Source organism: Mastigoproctus giganteus, chromosome 2, assembly GCF_048544385.1.
Source record: "Mastigoproctus giganteus isolate SK-2022 chromosome 2, ASM4854438v1, whole genome shotgun sequence".
In the NCBI taxonomy this organism is placed as follows: domain Eukaryota; kingdom Metazoa; phylum Arthropoda; class Arachnida; order Uropygi; family Thelyphonidae; genus Mastigoproctus; species Mastigoproctus giganteus.
The window spans coordinates 215,670,534-215,693,946 of NC_143576.1; the positions used below are offsets into that span (position 1 = coordinate 215,670,534).

At 37.1% G+C, this 23,413-nt stretch overlaps 1 protein-coding gene across 1 annotated transcript in view; it reads left to right on the top strand.

Moving 5' to 3' along the window:
• The window catches only part of LOC150090083 (uncharacterized), a 116,095-nt gene that overhangs the window by 38,996 nt on the left and 53,686 nt on the right, over positions 1–23,413 (top strand). The window contains exons 4-5 of the mRNA XM_090390168.1: positions 15,008–15,068; positions 17,445–17,517. Of these exons, the coding sequence (XP_090246294.1) occupies positions 15,008–15,068; positions 17,445–17,517 (134 nt within the window). The remainder of the gene's footprint in view (positions 1–15,007; positions 15,069–17,444; positions 17,518–23,413) is intronic.

Consider the following 23,413-nt stretch of genomic DNA (forward strand, 5'->3'; position numbering starts at 1 on the left):
TTTCTGGAACAACCTTCCTTCGTACGTATTTCCTGAAGATTACAGTCCACAGAAGTTCAAGTCTAATGTCAACAAATATCTTCTTTCATCTTCTCAACCTCCAACTGAAGCATGGTACTAAGTACTATAAGTTCTAATACCTCTTGTGTTTGGAGTTTTCATAAAAAAAAAAAAAAAAGTTGTAATCCCAAGGACATTGTCACGTTTTCCAAAACCATGGTGGAATGAAGAATGCACAGCAGCTAGGAAGGCTCAAAACAAAGCATTGGGAATATTTTGCCGTTACCTCACCACAGATAATTTAATAGCCTTCAAACATTCATGTGCCAAAGCATGGTACATCAGACATCAGAGCCAATAAGAAATTTGGATCCAATTTTCATCTTCCCTCACGCAGGCTGCCAATCCCAAAACCATCTGGGACAAAAATCAGAAAATATAGGACAAATACACCTTACACCCTTCATCGATCCTGGAACATAATGGATGTACAATTGCAGATCTAACTGCAATTGCAAATACTCTCGGGGAGACATTTGCTAAAGTGTCTTCAGAAACATCGTACCCCCAGAGTTTCTCGCGCTCAAATAAAGATCAGAAAAACATCACCTGAAGCTGTCCTCTAACAATTGCAAAGAATACAGTCAGCCCTTTACACAGTGGGAGCTGAAAGCAGCACTCTCACTATCCAAGGTGAGTGCTGTTGGGCCAGATGACATCCATTATGAGATGATTAAACACCTTTCATCAGAATCCATAGATCACTTGCTCTGTCTCTATAATAGAATCTATATTGAAGAGATATTTCGGGACTCATGGCATATAGCTACTGTCCTTCCCTTTCCGAAACCAGGAAAGGATCCAAAAATACCAAAAAATTCCGTCCTATTGCCCTGATGAGCTGCTTGTGCAAGATCTTGGAAAGAATAGACAATGCTCTCCCTTTGTGGTATTTAGAAGCTAATGACCTCCTTTCCAGGATACAATGTGGCTTCCATGTCATATGCCTTTTCCATATCAAAGAAAACCGGCACCTGGTGCCGGTTTTCTTTGATATGGAAAAGGCATATGACACGGCTTAGAGATATGGAATTTTAAAAGACATATATAACTTTGGTCTTAGGGGACACATTGCCCTCTTTATTAAAAACTTCCTTGCAGACCAGTCTTTCCAAGTTTGTGTAGGATCCATCCTCTCCCGGCCATTTTGCCAAGAAGAGAGAGTTTCACACGGATCGATTTTAAGTGTTATGCTTTTTGCTATCAAAGTTAACTCTGTAACTGAACAACTTCCTCCAACCTTAAACAGGCCTTCTTTGTAGATTACTTTAGCAACTTTTTTTGCAGTCATGCAATATGAGGGTCATTGAAAGACAATTGCAGCATGCCATTGACTATGTTAATCCTTGGCCAGTGTTTTGCTTGAGCAGAAGACTGTCTGTGTACACTTTTGTCACAAATGGAACCTTCAACCTGAACCAGAACTTAAACTCTGACAAGACATCATTCCAGTAGCACTGAAGACAAAATTCTTAGGGCTCATTTTTAATAAGAACTTGACATTTTTACCATATATCTGTCAACTGCTGACAAAGTGCACGAGAGGGTTGAACCTCCTGCATGCTACCTGCTCTAATAAATGCGGAGCAGACTGCTCCACTTTACTCAGCCTCTATCATGCACTTGTCCGATCTAAACTAGACTATGGGTCCCAAGTGTACGCATCGGCTAGAAACAGTATTGCTACTGGAGCATTTAGAACATCCTGTCTAGAGTTTATATGTTGAAGCAACTGAACTACCACTGTCATTCCGATGAAAGCAGTTGTCTTTAAAATATACCTTTAAATTAAAATACCTGCCAGGCAACCCTATGTGGACATCAGTTTCAAGCCACAATGGGAACACCTATATAATACTCGTCAGACTGCCAACCGGCCTTTTGATATCCTTGTCCAAGAGCTGCTCAGAGAGCTCGAAATCATGGTAGAGAATGCTGCCCAGTCACCAAAGCAACCACTTCCACCCTGACATGCTCGCTTACCATCATACAACTTCTCCATTAAAAATTGGAGTAAGTCCATAACTCCATCTTCTGTCTACCAACAACTCTGTGCTGCCCACCAAGCTGAATATTCTGACTTCTTGCTTGTCTTCACTGATGGCTCGATATCAGAGTTGTGTGTTGGAGCTGCTGCTATCTTTCCAGATCGTTCTATATCTGGAAAGATTCCCCAAGAATGCAGCATATATACAGCTGAGTTGTATGGTGTACACTGACTCTCTAAGTACACTGCATGCTTTATCAGGGTTGAGGTATAATCCTCATCCATTTGTGACCCGGATTCAGCAGATGTTACTCTTCTGTCTGAGTGTTCTTTCGACATTCGTTTCTGCTGGATTCTAAGTCACATTTGCTGCGGCCAGATCACCAGAATCCCCACAACACTTATTGCCTGTTAGTTTCCTATACAGACTACAGGCAGCTAATACATGCTAAATTACTCTCCCAATGGCAACAATCTTGGCATGAGCAAGTCACGAACAAGCTCTATCAGATAATGCCTGTAATCCAACACTAGCAGTCTAGTCTGCACAAGAACCGCAGAGAGGAAGTTCTGGCTCAACTCTGCATAGGACACAGTCATCTTACACGTGCATTTCTGCTGAGGGCAGATGACTATCCTATGTGTGAGAACTGTGGCACAATTTTAAGTATTTGTCACATTTTAACCGAGTGTCCATGTTTTAGACACGAACGTGATTTATATTTTACCGCCTTTAGTCATCTGGCTGAGCCTTATACACTCAGTCAGATTTATCCGACAATGACCATGTGTCTGCTGTTTTTGACTATTTAAAATCAGTAAACGTTTTTACTCGTATGTAAAATTTGCCTTTTATTGTTATTTCTTTGTTGATATGTTTATACCTAAGTTATTATATATCTTTACATGGTGGCCTAACTAATTAGGTCATTGAATGCTTAATTATTTATATATAACCTGGTTTTGGCACATTATAGCCTTAGTTGCTAATGCACAGATAAAATCCAAACCAAACCAAAGCCTAAATAACTTCAAGGGGTGTGTCAGGGTAGCAAGCTATGGAAGACTACTTAGTGTTAACTTTATCTACAGTTATGTCAGTAGTGTTGTCAATAAAATGACTGAATTTGAACTTCTGGTTAGGACATCTAATGCTGACATAATAGGGCTAACAGAAATGTGGTGCCACCCAGAAATTGGGGATGACAAGTTGGTATGTGTAATGTATTATTATACATTATACATACCAACTTTTGCTGAGCTTTTGCTGAGTCTGAAATTACATCTCCTGGCATAGAATCTGTGTGGTGTGATTTAATTGGAAGCAAAGGTATAATGAGAGTGGGAGTAATCCACATACCAGAATATTGTGAAGAATATGACAAGAGTCTTTACATGCAAATGGAATGGGCAAGCAAGTGTGAGTGTCTTATTGTGGGGGACTTCAAACTGCTCCAGATTGACTGGAATAAGTGGGAAGGAAACTCGCCTTGGGGAAAAATTAAACTAGATGATTATTATTTGTACCAGCTTATCAGAGATATTACCAGGGATGAGAATATTCTTGACCTCATCATTACTTACAAATTAAATGACATCACAGGGCTTAAAATACAAGAACCATTGGTAGGTAGTGATCTCGCAGTCATCAGTTGGAAGATTAAAGATGTTGTAGTTAAAGGTAATGGCATGGATATTAATTTCAGGAGAGAGGACTTTGACAGTTTAAAGTGCTATATTGCATCTATTAATTGGGTGGATTGCAGAATGAGGGTGAATACACTTGAATTATGGAATACCTTTTAAAGCAAAAATCACAGAAGCCATGAACACATACTTACCATTAAGAAAATATTGCTGCAGATGGAGGATCCTGAAATGGATAAATGTAGAGCTGACCAATCAAACAGAGCAGAAAAAATAGCATTCATTATAAAGCTTACAACAGCCACAAGTTGATTTGTAATAGTCTCACAGATAAAGTTACAGGCCAAGGTTGCATATGAGAAAGCACTGACCAAGAGAGCAAAGAATGGGAACAAGAAATTTTTCAACATATGTGAATACAAGGAAGAAAAAAGCAAATCAAATTGTACCCTTATGCACTGGGTGGGGGAAAGTCTTAGTCAACCCAACTGATGTTGCAAAAAAATTGATCAGGTACTTTGCATGTCTTTACTAAAGAAAGACCCTTCATGCTGAGAAGAGGCTGTGCAAGTGAGGCTGAGTCATATGAAATTGGGGATTTAGAAATTACAGATGACTGTTTATTATAAAATATTTTGAGCATAAAGGCAAGTAAGGCTCCTGGAATTGATGGCATATACCCAGTAATTTTAAGGGAGAGTGCCAAGGAATGTATTGTGCCATTGAAGTTAATTATAAGGGCATCTTTGGACTCTGGAGAGATTCCTTTGGTTTGGAGAAGTGCCAGTGTATCACCAATACATAAAAGCGGTTCTAAGAGCAAAGTTGGTAACTACAGATCAATTAGTCTGACTTCAGTAGTAGGGAAAATCTTAGAAAAAATTAAGAGTGCAATTCAGGGACATTTAGATAGATATGGCATTCTGAATATCACAACATGGTTTTGTTAAGGGAAAATCATGTTTAATCAACTTAGTAAGCTATTTTGACACAGTTACTCATGATCTGGATGTAGGGAACAATTTTGACATAGTGTATTTGAATTTTAGCAAGGGGTTTCACTCACTAAGTCTCTTATGAGAGTTTATTGCAGGATGGCCAACCATTCTATTATGGCCAGGATTGTTCCAATTTAGAATTTCAAGTTCTGCTTCCCAATAATACCATCATTTTTCCCAATAAGAGAAGAAAAAAACTGTTAATTTATTGATTTTACATATTTTTAATTAATTCGTATTGGAAACTAACGGATGAGTTAAAAATTAATTATAATAACAAGAGAAAAATGAGAATTTCTCTTTGTTGTTTTAAATTACATGTATAATGTATTAATTTGAAGTAATAAAGAAAAGAAAATGCGTGTTGATAAAAAATGGGTGCAATTTTTCTGAAGTTTTCCAGAGGCAAATAATTTGTCTCAAATTATAAGCTCCATATTAAGCATTCCACATTCAAATACTTCATCAGAAAGTTTTCAGCTTAATAAAAACTTCTTGGTGGAAAGAGAGAAACTGTCTTTTATTAGAAAATTTTGAAGCCAAACTTATGGTGAAAGAAAACTATAACTTGTCCTGTTCAGAATTTAAGGTGCCTCCCTAGCCAGGTGAGCAGGAGCAGCAGTGTGTAGCACACGCTTCTTGATTAGACCAGGATTCAAGCCCGAGACCACCAAATAGGGAGGATGCGGAAAGGTCAGGGAATGACCACCGCATATCCCCGGAGCAATATAGCCTTAGTTGCTAATGCTCTTAAAAAAAAAATCAAATAACAGCTGTTCAGAATTTAAAAACTTTTTAAAATCTTTGGAAAGAGAAGAAATTTTAAAGCTAGCAAAATCTAAAGAAAAATACATAAAGTAAATGTAGTCTTTCTTGCTATTTTTAAAATAACTGTTATAAATAATATAGTTTAGATAGGACAAATAAATACTATGATTGATTGATTGATAAAAAAAAATGTATTTTAATTCTAATTTTCTGATTTTCTTTTACTTTTTGAAGAAAAAATGCTATACTACACATTTTGTTTCAAATTTTTCTGCTTACCAATTTTCAAAGTATGGCCACCCTGGTTTATTGTATAAGTTGAACATGTTGGGATTAATGGAAAAATTGTAAGATGGATTGCTGGATGACTGCAGGGCAGAAGGCAGAGGGTTATGATTAATGGATATTCTTCAGACTGGTGTGAAGTCAGAAGTGGGGTCCCCTAGGGATTGGGTGATTAGACCAGGGTTCGAGCCTGTGAGCGGAAAGGTCAGGGAATGACCACCGCATATCCCCAGAGCAATATGGCCTTAGTTGCTAATGCTCCTAAAAAAAACCAAAAAACCCTAGGGATTGGTTTTTGAACTACTGTTGTTTCTGATTTTCATAAAAGAGCTTGACGATGGAATAGAGGGCTTGATGTCAAAATTTGCAGATGACGTAAAGATTGGTAGAGTAGTTAATGATTAGTACCAAGCAGTGCTCCTTCAGGATAACTTGAACAGGCTACAAGACTGGTCAAAAAATGCAACTATGTGCTAATGCAGCAAAATGCAAGGCCATACACTTGGGGAATAGCAACCTCAAAATAAATTACACACATTGTGGTGTTGAATTAAAAACAGAGGAAGAAACAGATCTGAGAGTTATAATACAGGCAGATATAAAGTTTTCTGAGCAGCTGTAAACAGGCAGCAAGGAAAAGTCCATTGTGTTCTATCGATGATTTATCAAATATTATCCTGTAGAGATATAGAGAACATAGTCCCACTGTATAAGGCAGTTGTAATGTCACATTTCGAATACTGTGTTCAAGAATGGAGACCTCATCTGAATAAAGACGTTGAACTTCTTGACAGGCGATTCACATCGTAAGATCAGCAAATGGATGATTATATGAGGAAAGACTGAATATGTGGACTGCAGAGCTTGGCAACCAGGCACCTCAGAGGTGACCTAATTGAGGTTCTTAAGGGTCTGAGAGAGTAAAATGAACGAAGACTGAATTTTCACTGTTATAGAAAATTCCAGACCTCATGGGCATGAATTCAAATTACAGGTTAAGAGGTTTAGACTAGATTGTAGGAAGTTTTCTTTTAGCCTACAAGTCATTGATCACTGGAACAGGTTGTCTTCACAGGTAGTTGAGGCTGGCAGTTTGTGAATAAATTCAAAGGTCAACTAGATAATTGCCTGTGTGAGAAGGAAGCAAATAATTTGTATTTTCTTATCTACTCCTTTTTTATTTGCCAGTGCAGCAAAAGCCTTGGGCTTCCTTGCACTGTGTGCCTATTACTATATATTAATTTCAGAGCTCATCCATTTTTTTCATCTACGGCAAAGCTGCTTAGCACGGTACTGTGCTTATGTGAACGAAAAGAAAATACTCTGTTATAACTGCAGAAAGTTCACAGTGAATAAACACAAAAGAAACATTACTGCTTTAGTGAAAAATGAATGCAGGTTGTGTATTTTGGGTGTGTCATGGCAGATCAAAATAACCATGGGCATATTTGCTGTGTTATTCATGTAACAAATCTTATGATAATGGTTAAGTAGTTCTCATTGTGCTATGCCCCTTGCCATTCCATGGGTTACATTTTAGACCAGCGTTACTCAACCTTTTTTGACCCAACACCCCCTTACAAAATTTTTTGTCCAAAGCCCCCCCCATCAGATTAAGTATATGCCAATGCTTCCTATTCTTCCCTTAAAATATGAGTAATGCATAAAAGGTATTTTCAATGATTATTACTGATTGTTTTTATATTACCTTTTTATTGCACTGAGATTACCCATTGAATGATTAGTATGATTTATTAATATATGTACATATTTATAGAAAAGTAAATAAAATGAGATTTATTATAAAATACTAGTGTGATCTTTGAGCTTGATGTTTTGGCTAACTTCACAATATATGGAGTATGCTCGGATAGTAATAGTCTTAAGTCACCATGACTAACAATATCCAAACAGTTTCGGTTCTTCACTAGTATGTGATTCACTGCACTAAATCCTCATTCAACAAGATAAGAAGATAGAAAGGCAATATAAAGAAGTTTTGCTTTTCTCCATAGAGCAGGAAATTTCATAAGATGTTTTAGCCACATGACTTGATGTGCCCTGCTGTTGATTTGCTTTGATTCTTCATTTTGAAGCTCAACAATTTCTTCTTGCAAACTAAGTTCTTGGTCTTCTGCTTTGCAAATGAATGGATTTGTTACCCAGACAGGTATTTCCAAATCAATCAAATCTTGAAAGTGATTATCAAAGTCACTTTAGATGTAAGCAATATTCTTCCAACTCAGTCTAAATAGGATGTTTTTATGCTGCTCATGGTAGGAAACTGCAAATAAACTCTTCTGCCAATGTTATGTTTAAACAACTCTAACTTCATGATGAACGTAGATATCGCAGTTTTTGCCAGTAGATATTGCAGTATTAAATAAACTTAAATGCTTCAATTGTTGCATCAGACTGCCAAATGTTAATGCCCCCCTAAAATTTGTAGTCATGCCAATGCCCCCCACCCCCTTGAAAGGCTGTAATTCCCTCCAGTGGAGCACTACCACTCACATTGGGAATTGCTGTTTTAGACTGTAAATTCTGCTTGACCAGAATATTACGATTTTCTTCAAAGAACAAAAGCAGTATTGTCAATCTCAATCATTCCTGTGCTATGCTATCTATTGCACACATTGCAATTCTTCTAGTGCTTCTAAGAACAACAGAGGATATAGATGAGGAAGATAATAGTGAAACTGTAAATGAGCATCAGATACTATTGAAATTGATCTGAATTTTGAAATATCATTGATTGAACCACATTTAATTATGCAGCTAAAATTGAATGATCTCATTGGTGATTTCACTAAAGAGGCAAAAATAGTGGGATAAGTCCTTAATAAGTAATAAATTGCTGCAGACACAACTATATGCAATCTTTATTAAAATAAAATGACTATATACAAATAAATATAGTATATTGATAAAATAAATGAAACCAGCAGTGCAAGCCTTTTGAGTACCAGCCATACTCATTATGAACAAAAATTTTAAAAATAAAGCCAGTGATATATAAAGGGGATGATTCTCAAGGATACATGAGATATGACACACACATCAACAAGAAAGCAGGGGAAAGTGAGACATACATAAAAGTGGGGGGGGACATAGAAAAGTGGAGAAGAATGGAACAGAAACTTGCAAAGGGAACTGTGAATTAATTAATATTCTTGGGTTTAATTTTTATAAGAAGTGCTTCAAATCATGGTGTGTGATATTAAAAAAAAATAAAAAGAAATGCACAGCACCAGTACATTATTTGAGATTAATGGTATGATGATCCCAGAAGTGTTGAGCCAAAGCCAAATCCACAAAAAAAGGTTGCCACATGCATGGGACAACCTGTTTTTTAAACATGTTTCAGATACATCTGTGTAATTCATCCCACGATTGTGGGTAACAAACACAATAAATCGCTGCACTTGGGCAAGTTATGGATATGTGTTTTTACTTGTGAAATAATATTTTGCAGTTTACTGCCAGATTGTTTCACACAACTGAGTACCACAGTCATCAAAATCCGGGCAATAGCATCAGAACCACTGCACCTCTTTGATAGTAAGAGAGTTACATAGTGCTAATGGCTATAACAGAAACTACTCAGTTACTAATCTGTATTCTCGCATATCTGGAATACTTTCTCAGAGAAATGACACTGCAGCAACTCATTCCTGACTAGTGATTTCTGCACAGAAATCACTAGTCGGGAATGAGTTAGTTCTGATTCATGTCTTTTAAATTTTTAGTGTACAAGCACATATAAAAATGGGAGAGAAACCAGTTTCCAACTTAAACATAAATCAGGTATGCTGTGAAAAACTGTTGATGTTTTTCAGGACATATTACAGTAGAGTCCTGATTATTCGAGACCTGAGGTTCTGTGTTATCCAAGCTAGCTCTTAGCTCAATTTTTACATAAAGGCTAAGTGATGCCTTAAACAGTTGTTTGTGTTCGTATGCATAATGAGAACAGATTGTGCTGTGCTGATTCACGGAATTTTGATGACTCATCTCCCTCTGCACCCCTCCACCCACTTGCCACGAAACTTCAACATTTTTATCTGTCGGGTTCAGTTTGACATCTCGTTCAGGTGATTTCGCTTGTGACTAAAAGAAAAAAAATTTAATTTTCTGTTTATATTCCGGCACGACAACCAGGTCAGTAGAATTTACAATAAATCGTCAATACAAATGTTTATCTTATTTAGTAGTCACGTGCTTGAACCCTGGTCCACTAAGGAATGCATGCTATGCAGTCTCGCTCCAGACCACTCGGCTACATCAGGCCTACCACTAGTTTATCAGTTCCCCGTGGCTTTTTTATTTTATATACAATGAGTATGAAACAGAAACGTGTCGCGGTTTCATTAGAGACTAAGTTTGATGCCATCAAACAAGTAGACAAGGGCAAAACAAAAAGCTGGCTAGAGAGCTAGGTGTAGGTGAAGTGACTGTAGGAGATTGGGTGAAAATTCGACAGAACATTGAAAAATGGTGTTCACAAAGATTGTCTGAGAAAAGTGATGAGCACATGAGAAGAAAAACAATGAAAAAGGGGAAGTTTGAACAAACATCTGAAGCACTTTTTTTTGTGGTTCTCACAAATGAGACAGAAAGGAAGCCCAATTTCTGGACCAATTTTACAAGCAAAGGCTCTACAATTTCAGAAAAATTTTCATTATGGTGATGAATTTACAGCTAGCATGCAATGGTTAGATAGATGGAAAAAGAGGTATGGAGTAAGACAGCTGAACATAGCTGGGGGAAAATTATTTGCTTGTCAGGAAGAAGTGCGGTCTTTTACCAAAAAGTTGGCAGTAGTCATAGAGGAGGAAGGTTTAAGTTTGGATCAAGTTTACAACTGTGACGAAACAGGTTTACATTATCGAATGCTTCCGACCAAAATTCTTGTCACAAGAAGAAAAAGCAGCTCCCGGGTATAAACGTAGTAAAGGAGAGACTGAGTGTTGGCATGTTCAAATGCTTCAGGAAGTCACAGGTATAAGTTGCTACTTATTGGAAAGGCTAAGAAACCAAGAGCCTTCAAACACATACAGGTGGAAAGTCTTCCTTGTAAGTATGCTAACCAATCAAATTCATAGATGGATTCATGTTTGTTGAAAGAATGGTTCCATGAAGACTTCATTCCTGCAACAAAAATTTTTGGCAGAAAAGAAACTCCCAGAAAAAGCATTATTGCTTCTGGACAGTGCAACATCTCATCCAGATGAAACTGAACTAGTCTCTGGTGACATTAAAACTCTTTTTTGCCTCCTAATGTAATGTCTCTAATCCAGCCACTAGATTAAAGTGTCCTGGAGACTTTGAAACAGAACTACAAACCATGACTTTTAAACCAACTCCTGGAATATCTCAAAAATAATGGAACTGTTGCTGAAAGCGTGAAAGATGTCATTTACTGGCTGGCAGAATCATGGGAAGAAGTAAAAACATCAACTCTTGTGAAGTCCTGGAAAAAAATTCTCAGTGAAACCGAGGAAGATGATGATGAAGATAATCTTCTGCTTACAGAGCTAGTAAAAATCTTCCAAATGTAGAACCTATTATGGCAGAAGACATTCAAGATTGGATGAACAACAGGAGATGACCAATGACATGATTATAAATTTAGTGAGTGAGGGAAAACGAGAGGGAAGATGAAGGTGGTGTGTGTCCAGGAGAAGGCTCAAAAATTTTGCATACGGAAGGCCTAAATGCGATTGAGACCACACTGCGATACATCGAACAGCAGAATGATAGTATGCCTGCTGATCTACTGTTGTTGAGATGCCTGAGAAACATTGCAGCAAACAAGCGAGGAACTTTAAAACAAAAGACTTTGAAAGACCTTTTTTTCTAAAACCTGATGCTGTAATCATGATGATGCATGTACTGTACAGTACATGTACAATACTATGTAAGTAAATAATCACAGACTAAGGTAAAGCCCACACAAGAAGCACGGAAATTTTCGGCAAAGTATAGCCGTGGAATTACAGTATACTTTGCCGTACCGTACTTGTGTTGCTTGCTCGGTAAACATAGTGAATGTTATCGGTCTGTAGTAGAAGTCGAGAACAATATATTGATTGACAGGTAAGCATGACAAATGATGCACTGATTGGTGCATGAACAGAACAGAACAGATGATAACATCGGTTTAGTCATTGGTTGGCATTATGAATTATGTATTAATGAATAAAGAACGGTGCATAATTAGTTTCGGAATGAACAGCATATAGATAATATTAGCAATGAATCTTTTAAAGTTGGAAGAAATTTGTATGGAAAAATGAAATGTTGCTTCAACTTCCTTGATTTTTTGATGAAATCTAAATTAATAAGACTGAAACTGTACTGTTTTATGTGCAATAATTATTTTAAACTAGTAGAATCACAAATGGAGTCAAGTGGAAAGTTCTGACATTGTAAAATATGTTTTGCGTGCGCGAGTGTATTAAAAAATAAAATTATAAAATAAAAATACAGTAATAATAAATCATGATTCTATAGAAAAAAAGTCAGTTTACCCCCTCCACTTTGGGAGGGGAGTTCAAGCTCCCAGGGGATTCAGTTTCTACTCCTGACCAATAACACCCACCATCTGTTTACCGAGCGAGCAGCAATACAAATGCCGTCACGGCAAATTAGTTCCACCAGTAAACCACTCCGAAATTTGCTGTACTTGTCGTGTGGGCTTTCTTTACCTTCACCATAAACACAATTACAGTATGTAATTACATACATACATGTATTCTTTTTCTCACAGTACATATGTATGTACAGGGTTGTTAAAATTAAAGTATCCCTATGTAGAGGGCTCCGGAGTGAGTTCTAAGGCTCGTACTGAACAGAAATTTGGACAACAGGTACAATAAAGAATGCGCTCACCATTTATTGGGGAAAAAAAAATTTGTTACAAAATTTGTCACTATATGCCACGTAACTATCTTAGTTACGATTATGCAATTAACTTACGTTATTTGCATAATCATAAGTTACTGCCACAGCGGCACTACTCAGCTCTACTGTACTATATAGTTACACGCCATACAGTGGTGTGTAACTATCTTAGTTACGATTATGCAAATAACTTACGTCATTTGCATAATCGTAAGTTATTGCCACAGTGCCACCACTCAGCGCTACTGTACTGCAAAGCAGTCTCTTCAAAATCATAGATGTTTGCCTGCACTACAGCAGCAATGCCAACAATGTTGCAGGAAAAGGCGCTATTAGCGAAGCTGTACTATCAGAACAGCAACAATGCAGCTGTGGCTATCAGAGAATTCCGGCATCAGAAGCACATAAGGCACGGACCTATGACTGTTTGTGCTGTCCGCAAAATGATTGCGAAATTTGAAGCGACAGGACATCTTGGTGTTCAACCAGGTAGAGGTCGAAAACAAGTGGACTCTCATGTTGAAGATGTTGCTATGGCTGTCGTGGATTTATCAAGTCAATCTCCATCTGGTAGTGCAAGTATGCCGGCTGTTTCTCATAAAGTGGACATGCTGTATTCCACTGTAAGGTTAGTAATGCATCAGGTGTTGCAATACTATGCTTACAAGATGCATATGCTACAGCAGCTAAAGCATGGTGATGGAGGGCACCTCCGTAGCCAGGTGGGCAGGAGCAGCAGTGCATAGCAGATGCTTCTTGATTAGACCGGGGTTCGAGCCCGTGACCACCAAATACGGAGGATGCAGAAAGGTCAGGGAATGACCACCGCATATCCCCAGAGCAATATGGCCTTCATTGCTAATGCTCCTAAAAACCAAAACAACAACGGTGGTGCAGATATTTGTTTCACATATGCACTTCAGTTTCTGGTGCAAATGACAGTGGATATCACTTGGCCATGGAACATCCTTTGGATGTGATGAAGCCCACTTCTTAAATGGACAAGTGAATATGCACAACTGTCACATTTGGGCAACAGAAAACCCTTGAGTTATCCAAGAGGTCCCATTGCATTCTCCAAAAAAATATGGCCACATTCATGATTGGGCCATATTTTTTTGAACAGGTAACACTGACTGGACCCTGCACCTGTTCCGTCACTGGACAGCGATATTATGAAATGTTGGCAAATTTTGCAACAGCGTGGGTGCCTTCAGGATACCATATTCGTGGTGCGCCACCCCACATCCACCGTGTTGTCCAAAGATTGCTAAGGCAACAATTTACAGAACGAACGGGTCATGAGCCGTTGTTTCCAGATATCTTGGCCAACCCAATCACTGGACCTAACCCCATATGACTTTTGGTTGTGGGGTTTTTTGAAGAACCAGGTGTATTGGGAAGGATGTCAAACTCTGGCAGATCTGAAGGACAGCATTAGACATCATGTGCTGGTATTCCAGTTGACACGTTACATTCTACTGTAGAAAATGCTGTTCTTCGAATGGAAACCATTGTTGACCAAAATGGAAGACACATTGAACAATTGTAGCACTGTTCAAGTGATTTGTATTGCCACAGTACCAAATATAGTGACAAATTTTGTAACTAATTTTTTTTTCCAATAAATGGCAAGCATATTCTTTATTGTGCCTGTTGTCCAAATTTCTCTTCAGTACAAGCCTTAGAACTTGCTCCAGAGCCCTTTACATAGGGATACTTTAATTTTCACAACCCTGTACATGTACTTCATTAATGGCAAGAATGAGGGAGATCCTAGAGTGGAGGGGAACTTTGTTACAAGGTCAGTGTATGAAAATTTTCCATGTTAACCGAGTTTGGCCGTATCCGAGCTGTTCTTGGTCCACATTAGCTCGGATAATTGGGACTCTACTGTACTTGGCTTTTTGGTAGATAATGGTGAAAATATCATCTACATTTCTTCAAAATGTGATAAGTACATATAATATATGCTTCATGGCTAAATTGGCTTTTACTGAACTGGCAGGCAAACCCACAGCTGTGCCATGAATCTGCTGGAGCATGCAATCCCCATACAGTAGTATATGGGAATTGCTTGTTTCAGCAAATTCACAGTGTTACTACTCAGAGACATAGAAAGGGCCATGCATACTTCATTCACATTAAGAGATCCTTGTAGTCAATGTGGGGTCACACCCCAAATCTTTGCATTTGCCAAGAAATAGTTTTGTTACCCACTGTATAAACAAACTTGCCTACATAGCAGGTTTGGTTTTCTGGTCTTATTTAAAAAAATTGATTCAAATAAACTCTTGATTCTGATAACAAGTGAACCTTATTAAGTGGTCAACTGTATTGATTTGTTATTTTACAGATGTGGACCTCCTTGAAAACGAAACATTTGATTTTAACATATCAATTTCTCCATCATTTTGGTAAGTGTAGATGTAAAGTATGTTTTCCTAAATTATATTACTGAATTGTCTTTAACACCTTAAGATAAAAAATAAAATAAATTTTCTGGATCACTTTCTTTTGAAAGTGATCCAGTGTGACTGTCTAACCCACAAGTTACATTCAGTATTTAGAAAGTTAAAGCTCCTCATTATAAGACATTCTGACTTACTAGCCCACTATTTCTCAGTATAGTTTGTTATACTCATCGCAGTCATTAGGTCTATAGCCCACTCCTACTTTCATTTTCCCAGTGCTTATGTCACACCAAACTGACTCAACATTGACTCAACAATCTTCCCTTCCCTCCTCTCCTGTCTTTCCTTTCTGTACACATTGTTCTCCTTGAAAAACATTTCTTACAGCAGGAAGTGTCATATGTTAGGGCTGCATTAAGCCCTCAGATTTTTATTATACTGTTTTAATATTTAACAAGTCATTATACCTATATGAAAATAGCAGTACATTATGATATTTAAAGAAGATACATTAAATTTTTATAACATTTAGATAAAATTTCATAACTTATAGTCTTACTAGCCAGAAGGTTGTGTATACTCATTCCAGGGGTCAATACACTAAAATTTGCTAAATATTTTTCAGTACCCACTTTAAATGTGTGGATTGCACAATACGAAGTTTATTGCACAATATAACCACTTATCCCAAAAATTAGTATTAATGGGACCCTGCATCAAATTTTATAAAAATTTGACATATGTTTATTTGTAAGTGTAGTGTATATTGTAACAGACAATATTGGTACATATAGCCTATAATTTGCCCTTGCAGTTATCACAGTGACTACAGTTGCTATTATTCCATGGAAAAGGTCTGTGTTCAAATTACATTTCAATAGGAATCATTTTTATGGCTTTTTTCTTTTCTTTCCTCCCCTCACATTACAAGAAAGTTAGTCAGTCATGAGCAAGGGTTTGTTTTTCTCATGGAAACTGGTTTTGTTCTAGAAACAGGAAACTGGTATAGCACATGACTATGCTAATGCTTCCTAGCATTAGTTATCTCACAGCATATTCTAAACAACTCAACCCAAAGCCTTTATATTTTACTACTGAATTATAAACATTTTAAAATCTGATACATTTATAAATTGTATTGTATGCTTGCAGGTTGATTGTGCTTTCCTGCATGACAAAGCATATTTCTTTCGTTTACTTCATTTCAGTGTGTTGTTCTGTCTTTAAAAAATAAAATTCAAGCTTTAAAGGTACAGAGAAAGGTAAGTTACTGATTATACCCAGAGCATGCTACAAGAGGAGTGCTAGCAGCTTCATTATTATGGCATTGTACACATGACACTCAGTTAAGTGTACCTCTTTCACTATATAAGGGGAGAAGCCTAAAGAAAGTGCTGGAAAAGTTGTACAATAAGAACTGGTTACTGTGCCATGATAATGCTTAGATAATGCCTGCCCTGTAACTGTCCTTCAAGATGCAATTCAAAGGATGGAAATTCAACGAAACTTACAATGTCCAGATTGATAAAATTACAGGCAGTACTATTATTGGTTTTCAGATGCATTAGCAACTTAGACCATATTACACCATTGTGTATTACATCTGCACAAGTGTGTGTTTCGTGGGCTGGTACCCCTGGAATAACTCACAGGGAAAACTTTTTCCACCTGAGTGAACCAACTAGAACACCTTGGCTGAGGAGACCTACAGAAATTGCTCCAGTCTGTGACAAGCAATGAAACCTCTATGCTACCACTGATGATATAGGGTACTGCATGCAATCTCAAACAGTGGCAGAAGCATTGGGCCAAGTTTATTAACTCAATGGGAGTACTACATTGAAGGAAACAATACTAACCTGTGACAAAGATAGGCATGCCCTGTGTTATTGGACCAGTACAAGGACTTTTGGCTTACGCCTTGTTTACATCTCTATTTAGTGGTAAACTAACAAATAAATAAATTACTATATTTCTGGCTGAATTAGCCATAATGGGAATTCCATAAAGGTCCCCTCATGCTGTTGAAAAGTGTTTCTCATTTTTTTAGCCAGTGACAAGGAACAAACCTGGACTTTTCCACATGATGTGAAACAGTAGCAGCAGTATCTGCTGCATTACTCATAAGGACAAAATGTAATGAATTGACTTTATGATGAATTTGAGGCCTCTTCCTATATATCTTAGGATAAGCTTCCTCTAGTAATAATTTTTTTTAATGTATTCTTTTCATTAACATAGGTTAACTTTTATATTTACCTTAGTATTTCTCTGTACATGGTGCTACCACATTGGACTAATATCCTTTTAAAATTGCAACCACAAATCATATTTTATTAAATACTATTCTTTAAATGTAATTAATTTGTTTTGTTTTAGGACAGATGATGAAGTATTTGTTTCACCTGTCGAAAAACATAACCAGAATGTTAACAATACCACTAAAGTGGTGGTGAGTAAAGCTTTTATTCATTTATTTATATATATTTTTATACAAATATGTACCATTGGACAAAAGTTAAAAGTATAAGAGAAAGTGAAATTTGATAGAAAGTATATTATGTTATGATACAACACTACAGAATTGAGTATCTAGCAGAGAATGTTTTTTAGGCCTTAATAGGTGTATAATTATCCCTGACAGCTAGGCAACAATCACAATGAATTCTTTATACTATTAATGAATGTGGCAAGTTTTCATGGAATTGCAGCTATCTCTATTTAAAGAATAATTCAATACTCAGATAGTTCTCAGAAGTAGCTGACTATTCAAAATTTTTCTTCCCCAGAGTATACATGCCAAACATGATTCTGGTCTATAAACCTCAGTGGCTACTTACTCTTTTCAAAATGTATCCTCACTCTGAGAAAAATCTTCCAGCATTGCAATGTATGGCAAAGGGCATTCATTAGAACTAGAATGTTAGGCCTACTGAACTATCCATTAGAATTAGAACATTAGGCTTACTGAACTCATACAAGATGGATACAAAGTTCCAGGAATAGCCACAGTAAAGTGTTGCTTTTGCAACTAGCAACAAACCTGCTAGAGCATGTTGAATTGCATTTCTTCGTCTCTTATTACAGCAGTCTTAAGTTGCATATTAATCATGTATCCCACAATAGTAACATGTTTTTTAAGTTTCTTTTGCTTCAAAAATATGAAAATTTATGGAATACAGGAATCCATTCCTAACCAGATGTTTGTTAACTGTGGGTTTGAGAATGCAGTTTTATATTTGTATAATAAAATTTGGTAAAAATTAAATTAAAGGTGCACCCTCAAATCATGGCGATAAGAAGAGGAAGGCAGTGATTGATCAGTGGGGACTCCGTTCACTCACTGCTTCCCCCCCTTCTCCTCATCTGCATGTTACTTATTCTCAGTGGATACCACCACCCGTCTGGGTGGTGGTGGTGGTATCCGCTGAGAATGGCTATGTTAAAATGATGCTTTTGCCCCAACCTATATGTTAGTCATTCTACCTCGTAGCATGAGGCCTTTGCCTTTAAATATTTTATAATGGCAGTATTTGAGGTTTAGTATTTGTGTTTAGTATGTTACAAGAGTATTTCTATCTGTTTTTTTACTTTATATATCTGGTTAAATGTTGGAATAGGAAACCGTGAGTGTTAGTTTAGTTATTTGCTTCCATGAAGCCAATTTTCCATGGCATGTTTTGTTCTCTTCATTTCATGTTATGTTTAGTTTAGCTCCAGATTCGGTAAGAATAACATCAGCCCGAAACTGTGCAATTTATTATTTTTTTTTTTTTCCTTTTTTTTTACAGTAAAATGTCAACAAAAAGAAACAGCACAAAAATGGGCAGAAAAACAGGAAGAGTGCAATGTTATCAAAGTGATATTGTTAAGGAACTTGATTTAGTAGCAAAAAAAAAAAAAAAAGTCACAAAAAATGATTGAATATTATTTTTAAAAATTCTGTACCGGACACATGTGCCCTGCTGTTATCATATTTAATGTGTTTTACATTTAAGAGTCATCGGCAGGCATTAAAAGTGTTTTAATTTTCAGATATTAATAAAATTCATGGATAATAATATAACAATGTTTTTATTTTATTAATAATAATTACATATCAGTTACTGAAAGTATTGGTCTCTGATGACTAAAGTAGGATATATAATTTTTACATTGAAGAGATTTTAGTTCATGACTAAATACACCATCTATAGTTGTTGCTTCACGTGTGGTATTTATTGAAAGATCTGATGACATGTCCAACTTGAATGTTTTCATAAATGTGCAGCACTCTTTTTCCAGCCTCAGAGTTTAATTGTAAAGAAAAAAAAAATTACATTCAATCTGAAAAGACCAGGTGACTTGAAACGAGATGCGTTTTCGAATTAATGCATTTCCCGGTTTCCGAAAGTTTTTTTTTTTTTTTTTTTTTGTATCTTAAAACCTTAATATTTCTGTTTATAAATTCCTTAGCTTTCCAACGATATGCTATATGTCCACATTATTCAGTTTATTACGTGAGAATTTTCTTGATCACACATTCATATTTTCCACTATCCTGGAAAAACTACTCTTCAATTTTCAGAAGTTTGAAAGTTTTTTCTTTAGTATAGAGCTAAGATGAAGCTCCATGCACAATTTCTTTAAATTTGGTCCAGTAGAAGATAAATTATTGTTGCCATCATACAAATATGATTCCGACAATACAAGCTACAATAATTTGCTTCTGGTGGAAGCTGAAGATGTCACTTCCGTAAAGCTTTTAGCATGATGTTTTTCGTTGCAAAATTTTTGGAATAATGCCAGTAAAAACGTTTTTAACATCAAAAATTACTTAATTTTTTTTAATTTTTATTTTTTTATGTGAACCCCAAACACGAGAGGTATTATAACCTATAGTACTTAGTACCGTGCTTCGGTTGGAGGTTGAGAAGATGAAAGAAGATATTTGTTGACATTGGACTTGAACTTCTGTAGATTGTAATTTTCAGGAAATACGTATGAAGGAAGGTTGTTCTAGAAAACGGCAGTTGAATGAATAAATGAGGAAGATGAAAAGTTGGTTCTGTGGGGTTTGAAGTTGGACAGTAAATGGATGTTGGCTGGTGGCGGCACGTGTTCGAACTGTTTTGAAAGAGAGAGTGGGAATTATAGAAGTCAATTCAGAAGAACAGTGCCCATGGAAGTATCTGTAGAAGAGGCATGCAGCAGAAACAGTACGTCTATAAGAAAGCAAGTGGAGAGACTCTGTTAGAGATGAATCATTAATTAACCTAACTGCCCTCTTCTGAATGGAATCAAGAAGCCTGAGAGAGGTTTTGGGGGCACCACCCCAGATGTTCCATGGCAGGGCGGATTTGCAATTTATACAGAGTGAGCAGCTGTTTGGAAGAAAAGTAACGCGGAGAGCGAAAGAGAAAACCAAGTTTTTTAGATGCAGAAGAAGCAATATTTGTAATGTGCTTGTGCCAAGAGAGATTAGAAGTCAGGGTAATCCCCAAAAGAGATATCATTTTGCCTAGAAATCGGAGTGTCAATAAAGATAAGCATAGGAGCAGAAGAATCCTTTTTGCGAGATATCAGACAAGACTGAGTTTTAGAAGGGTTGAAATCAACTAAGTTGTCTTTGCCCCACTGGAGAATTACCTGAAGATCAGCATTTAAGGAATTGGTAGCAGATTTTTGAGAAGTTGAAGCTGATTGAGCAGGACAAAGTTTCTCAAAATGGAAAGTGGAATGCAATGTACTATCATTGGCAAAACTATGGATAGGATTTCCAGTCAATGGAAGAAGGTCATTAATATACAAGAGGAAAAGAGTGGGGGAAAGAACTGAACCTTGGGGGACACTGGCATTAGTGGAGAAGTTAGAAGACAGAGAGCCATCTACCATCACCCTCAGTGAGCGATCACAGAGAAAACTGGATAACCAATTACTAAAAACAGATTTTGCAAACCATAAGATGGAAGCTTGTTTAGAAGACCTTTATGCCAAACATGATCAAAAGATTTTGAGATGTCAAGAGCAACTACTTGTGTATCACCGAACCTTTCCATAGAATTAGTCCATAAATGGGTAACATAAGCCAGAATATCACCAGTGGATCGACACTGACTGAATCCATACTGGCGATCGTTGATCAGATGGAAGGTTTCTAGGTAGTTTAAGAGTTGGCGGTTAATTGATTTCTCCATTACTTTAGAAAGAGTAGAAGTAATTGCAATGGGACGATAATTGTATGGGAGGGATTTGTCACCCTTTTTAGGAACTGGCTGGATATGAGCAAATTTCCAAGCAGAAGAAAAAATATCTTTGGAATAAGAAAGTGAAAAAAGGTGGCAAAGAATAGGAGTAAGTTCAGGAGCACAGGTTTTGAGAACAAGTGGAGAAATACCATCAGGACCTGGAGCTTTCTTAACATCAAAATCCTTCTGATATCCTTTTGACGGAAGACCACAGGAGGCATTGAATGGAGTGTGTTGGGAATGGTGGGAGGTGTTTTACCAAGATCATTAATACATGAGCTGGAAGAAAAATGGGATGCTAGCAGGCCAGCTTTATCCTTGGCTGAAGTGACAACAGAACCATCTGGTTTGGACAGAGGTGGGAGCAGAGATGGGCAAAAGTTGCGACCAATAGCTTTGGCAAGAGACCAGAATTCTCGGCTACCATTAGGGCAAAAAGCAAGTTTTCTACTCTTAGCCTGTTCAAACTCTAGATTGGACTGATTAATAACTGCTTTACAATTGTTGCGAGCTTTGGTGTAGGCAGAAAATGAAACTGAACAATTAGAAACAAGCCAATTACAATATGCAAATATTGTTCTCTTGAACAGCCTTAGCACATTTATTGGAAAACCAAGGTTTAGATAAAGGACGAGATTTTAAAGTGGAGTGTGGGATAAAGGATTCCATTCCTGCAAGAATAATTTCACTGGCACGATCTGAGCAAACGTTGACATCAGAAGTTTTGAAACAGTAATCCGACCAAGGAAAAGGAGAAAAGAAGTCTCGCAGGTCATCCCATTTTGCATTATTTTAATGCCAAACACGAGGTTGGGAATAGCCATGAGATAAAGGTTCCATTGAAGAAGAGACAATCTCCAAGTTGTGATCTGAAGTGCCTAAAGGACCTCTCACTTCGATCGTGTACTTAAAAGGGTTGTTTGTGAGAAAAAGATCAAGCGTATTGGCTGTATGGTTAGGATTATCCGGTATTCTTGTAGGTAAATGAACAATCTGTGCTAAGTCATTAGTAATTGCAAAAGCTTCAGCATCTCGACCTGCTGGGTCTGTGTGACTAGAAAACAGAAGCCAGCTGGAGTTGTGAACATTTAAAATCACCAAGGAAAATTACCTCACTGTTAGGAAACTTGGACTGGAGAAAGTCAAGTTGCAAAGAGAGGAAGTCAAAGAGCTCCAAGTGATTAGTGGAGTTGGGAGAACGGTAGAGACAACAGATGAATTTGACACAATGAGGTAGAGAGATTTTAAGCCAGAGAAGATCAAAGAGAGAAGATTCAAAATTGCCAAGTCTCTGACAGGGAATATCAGAACGGTCATATGCACAAGTACCACCTTTGAGGTGAAAGGAATCATACAGCAAATAATTTAGGCATCTGAGATGAGCAGTAGTTGAATCAACCGATAACTGAGATTCTGTCAGAAAAAGTACATGGGGTTTTGGCAGACTGCAAGTGGAAATGGACATCATTGAGATTAGAATTGAGACCACGTATATTTGTGAAATGAATTAGGAAGTGCTTGGGAGGTCTAGATCTTTTTGCAGATAAGCTTGCTCTATTAGTTTGACAATTCATGGTGTATTCAATAGTAAGAAAAAGTGGGTGGGACATGCTGTATGAAGTAATGAAATTTTTGCATATGGCATACACTTGTTAAGAATATACCCAGATCCTTGGTGCAACGTAGCCTCGACAATGCGCCCTGCATACACACTATTCAGACTCCCTCCAGTCACTATCTGGCAGAGTAGAGGTAACAAGATTATACACTAGCTGATCCAGAAGCCTTCTAAACAGTTACCAATAGATTCGATCTAGTGTACTAACTAGCAGCCGGCCCACAAACACCATTTTAGAGCTGTACCCTCGAAATGTAAGGAAGATTGGATCTCGCCACGACGTTCATCATAACCTCAAAAGTCATCAATCATACTGCATGAATCATACAAATATGATTCCAACAATACAAGCTACAATAATTCACTTCTGGCGGAAGCTGAAGATGACGTCACATCCGTAAAGCTTTTCACATGATGCTTTTCGTTGTAAAATTTTTGGAATAATGCCAGTAAAAATGTTTTTAACATCAAAAATTACTTAATTTTTTTCTACATAAAATTTG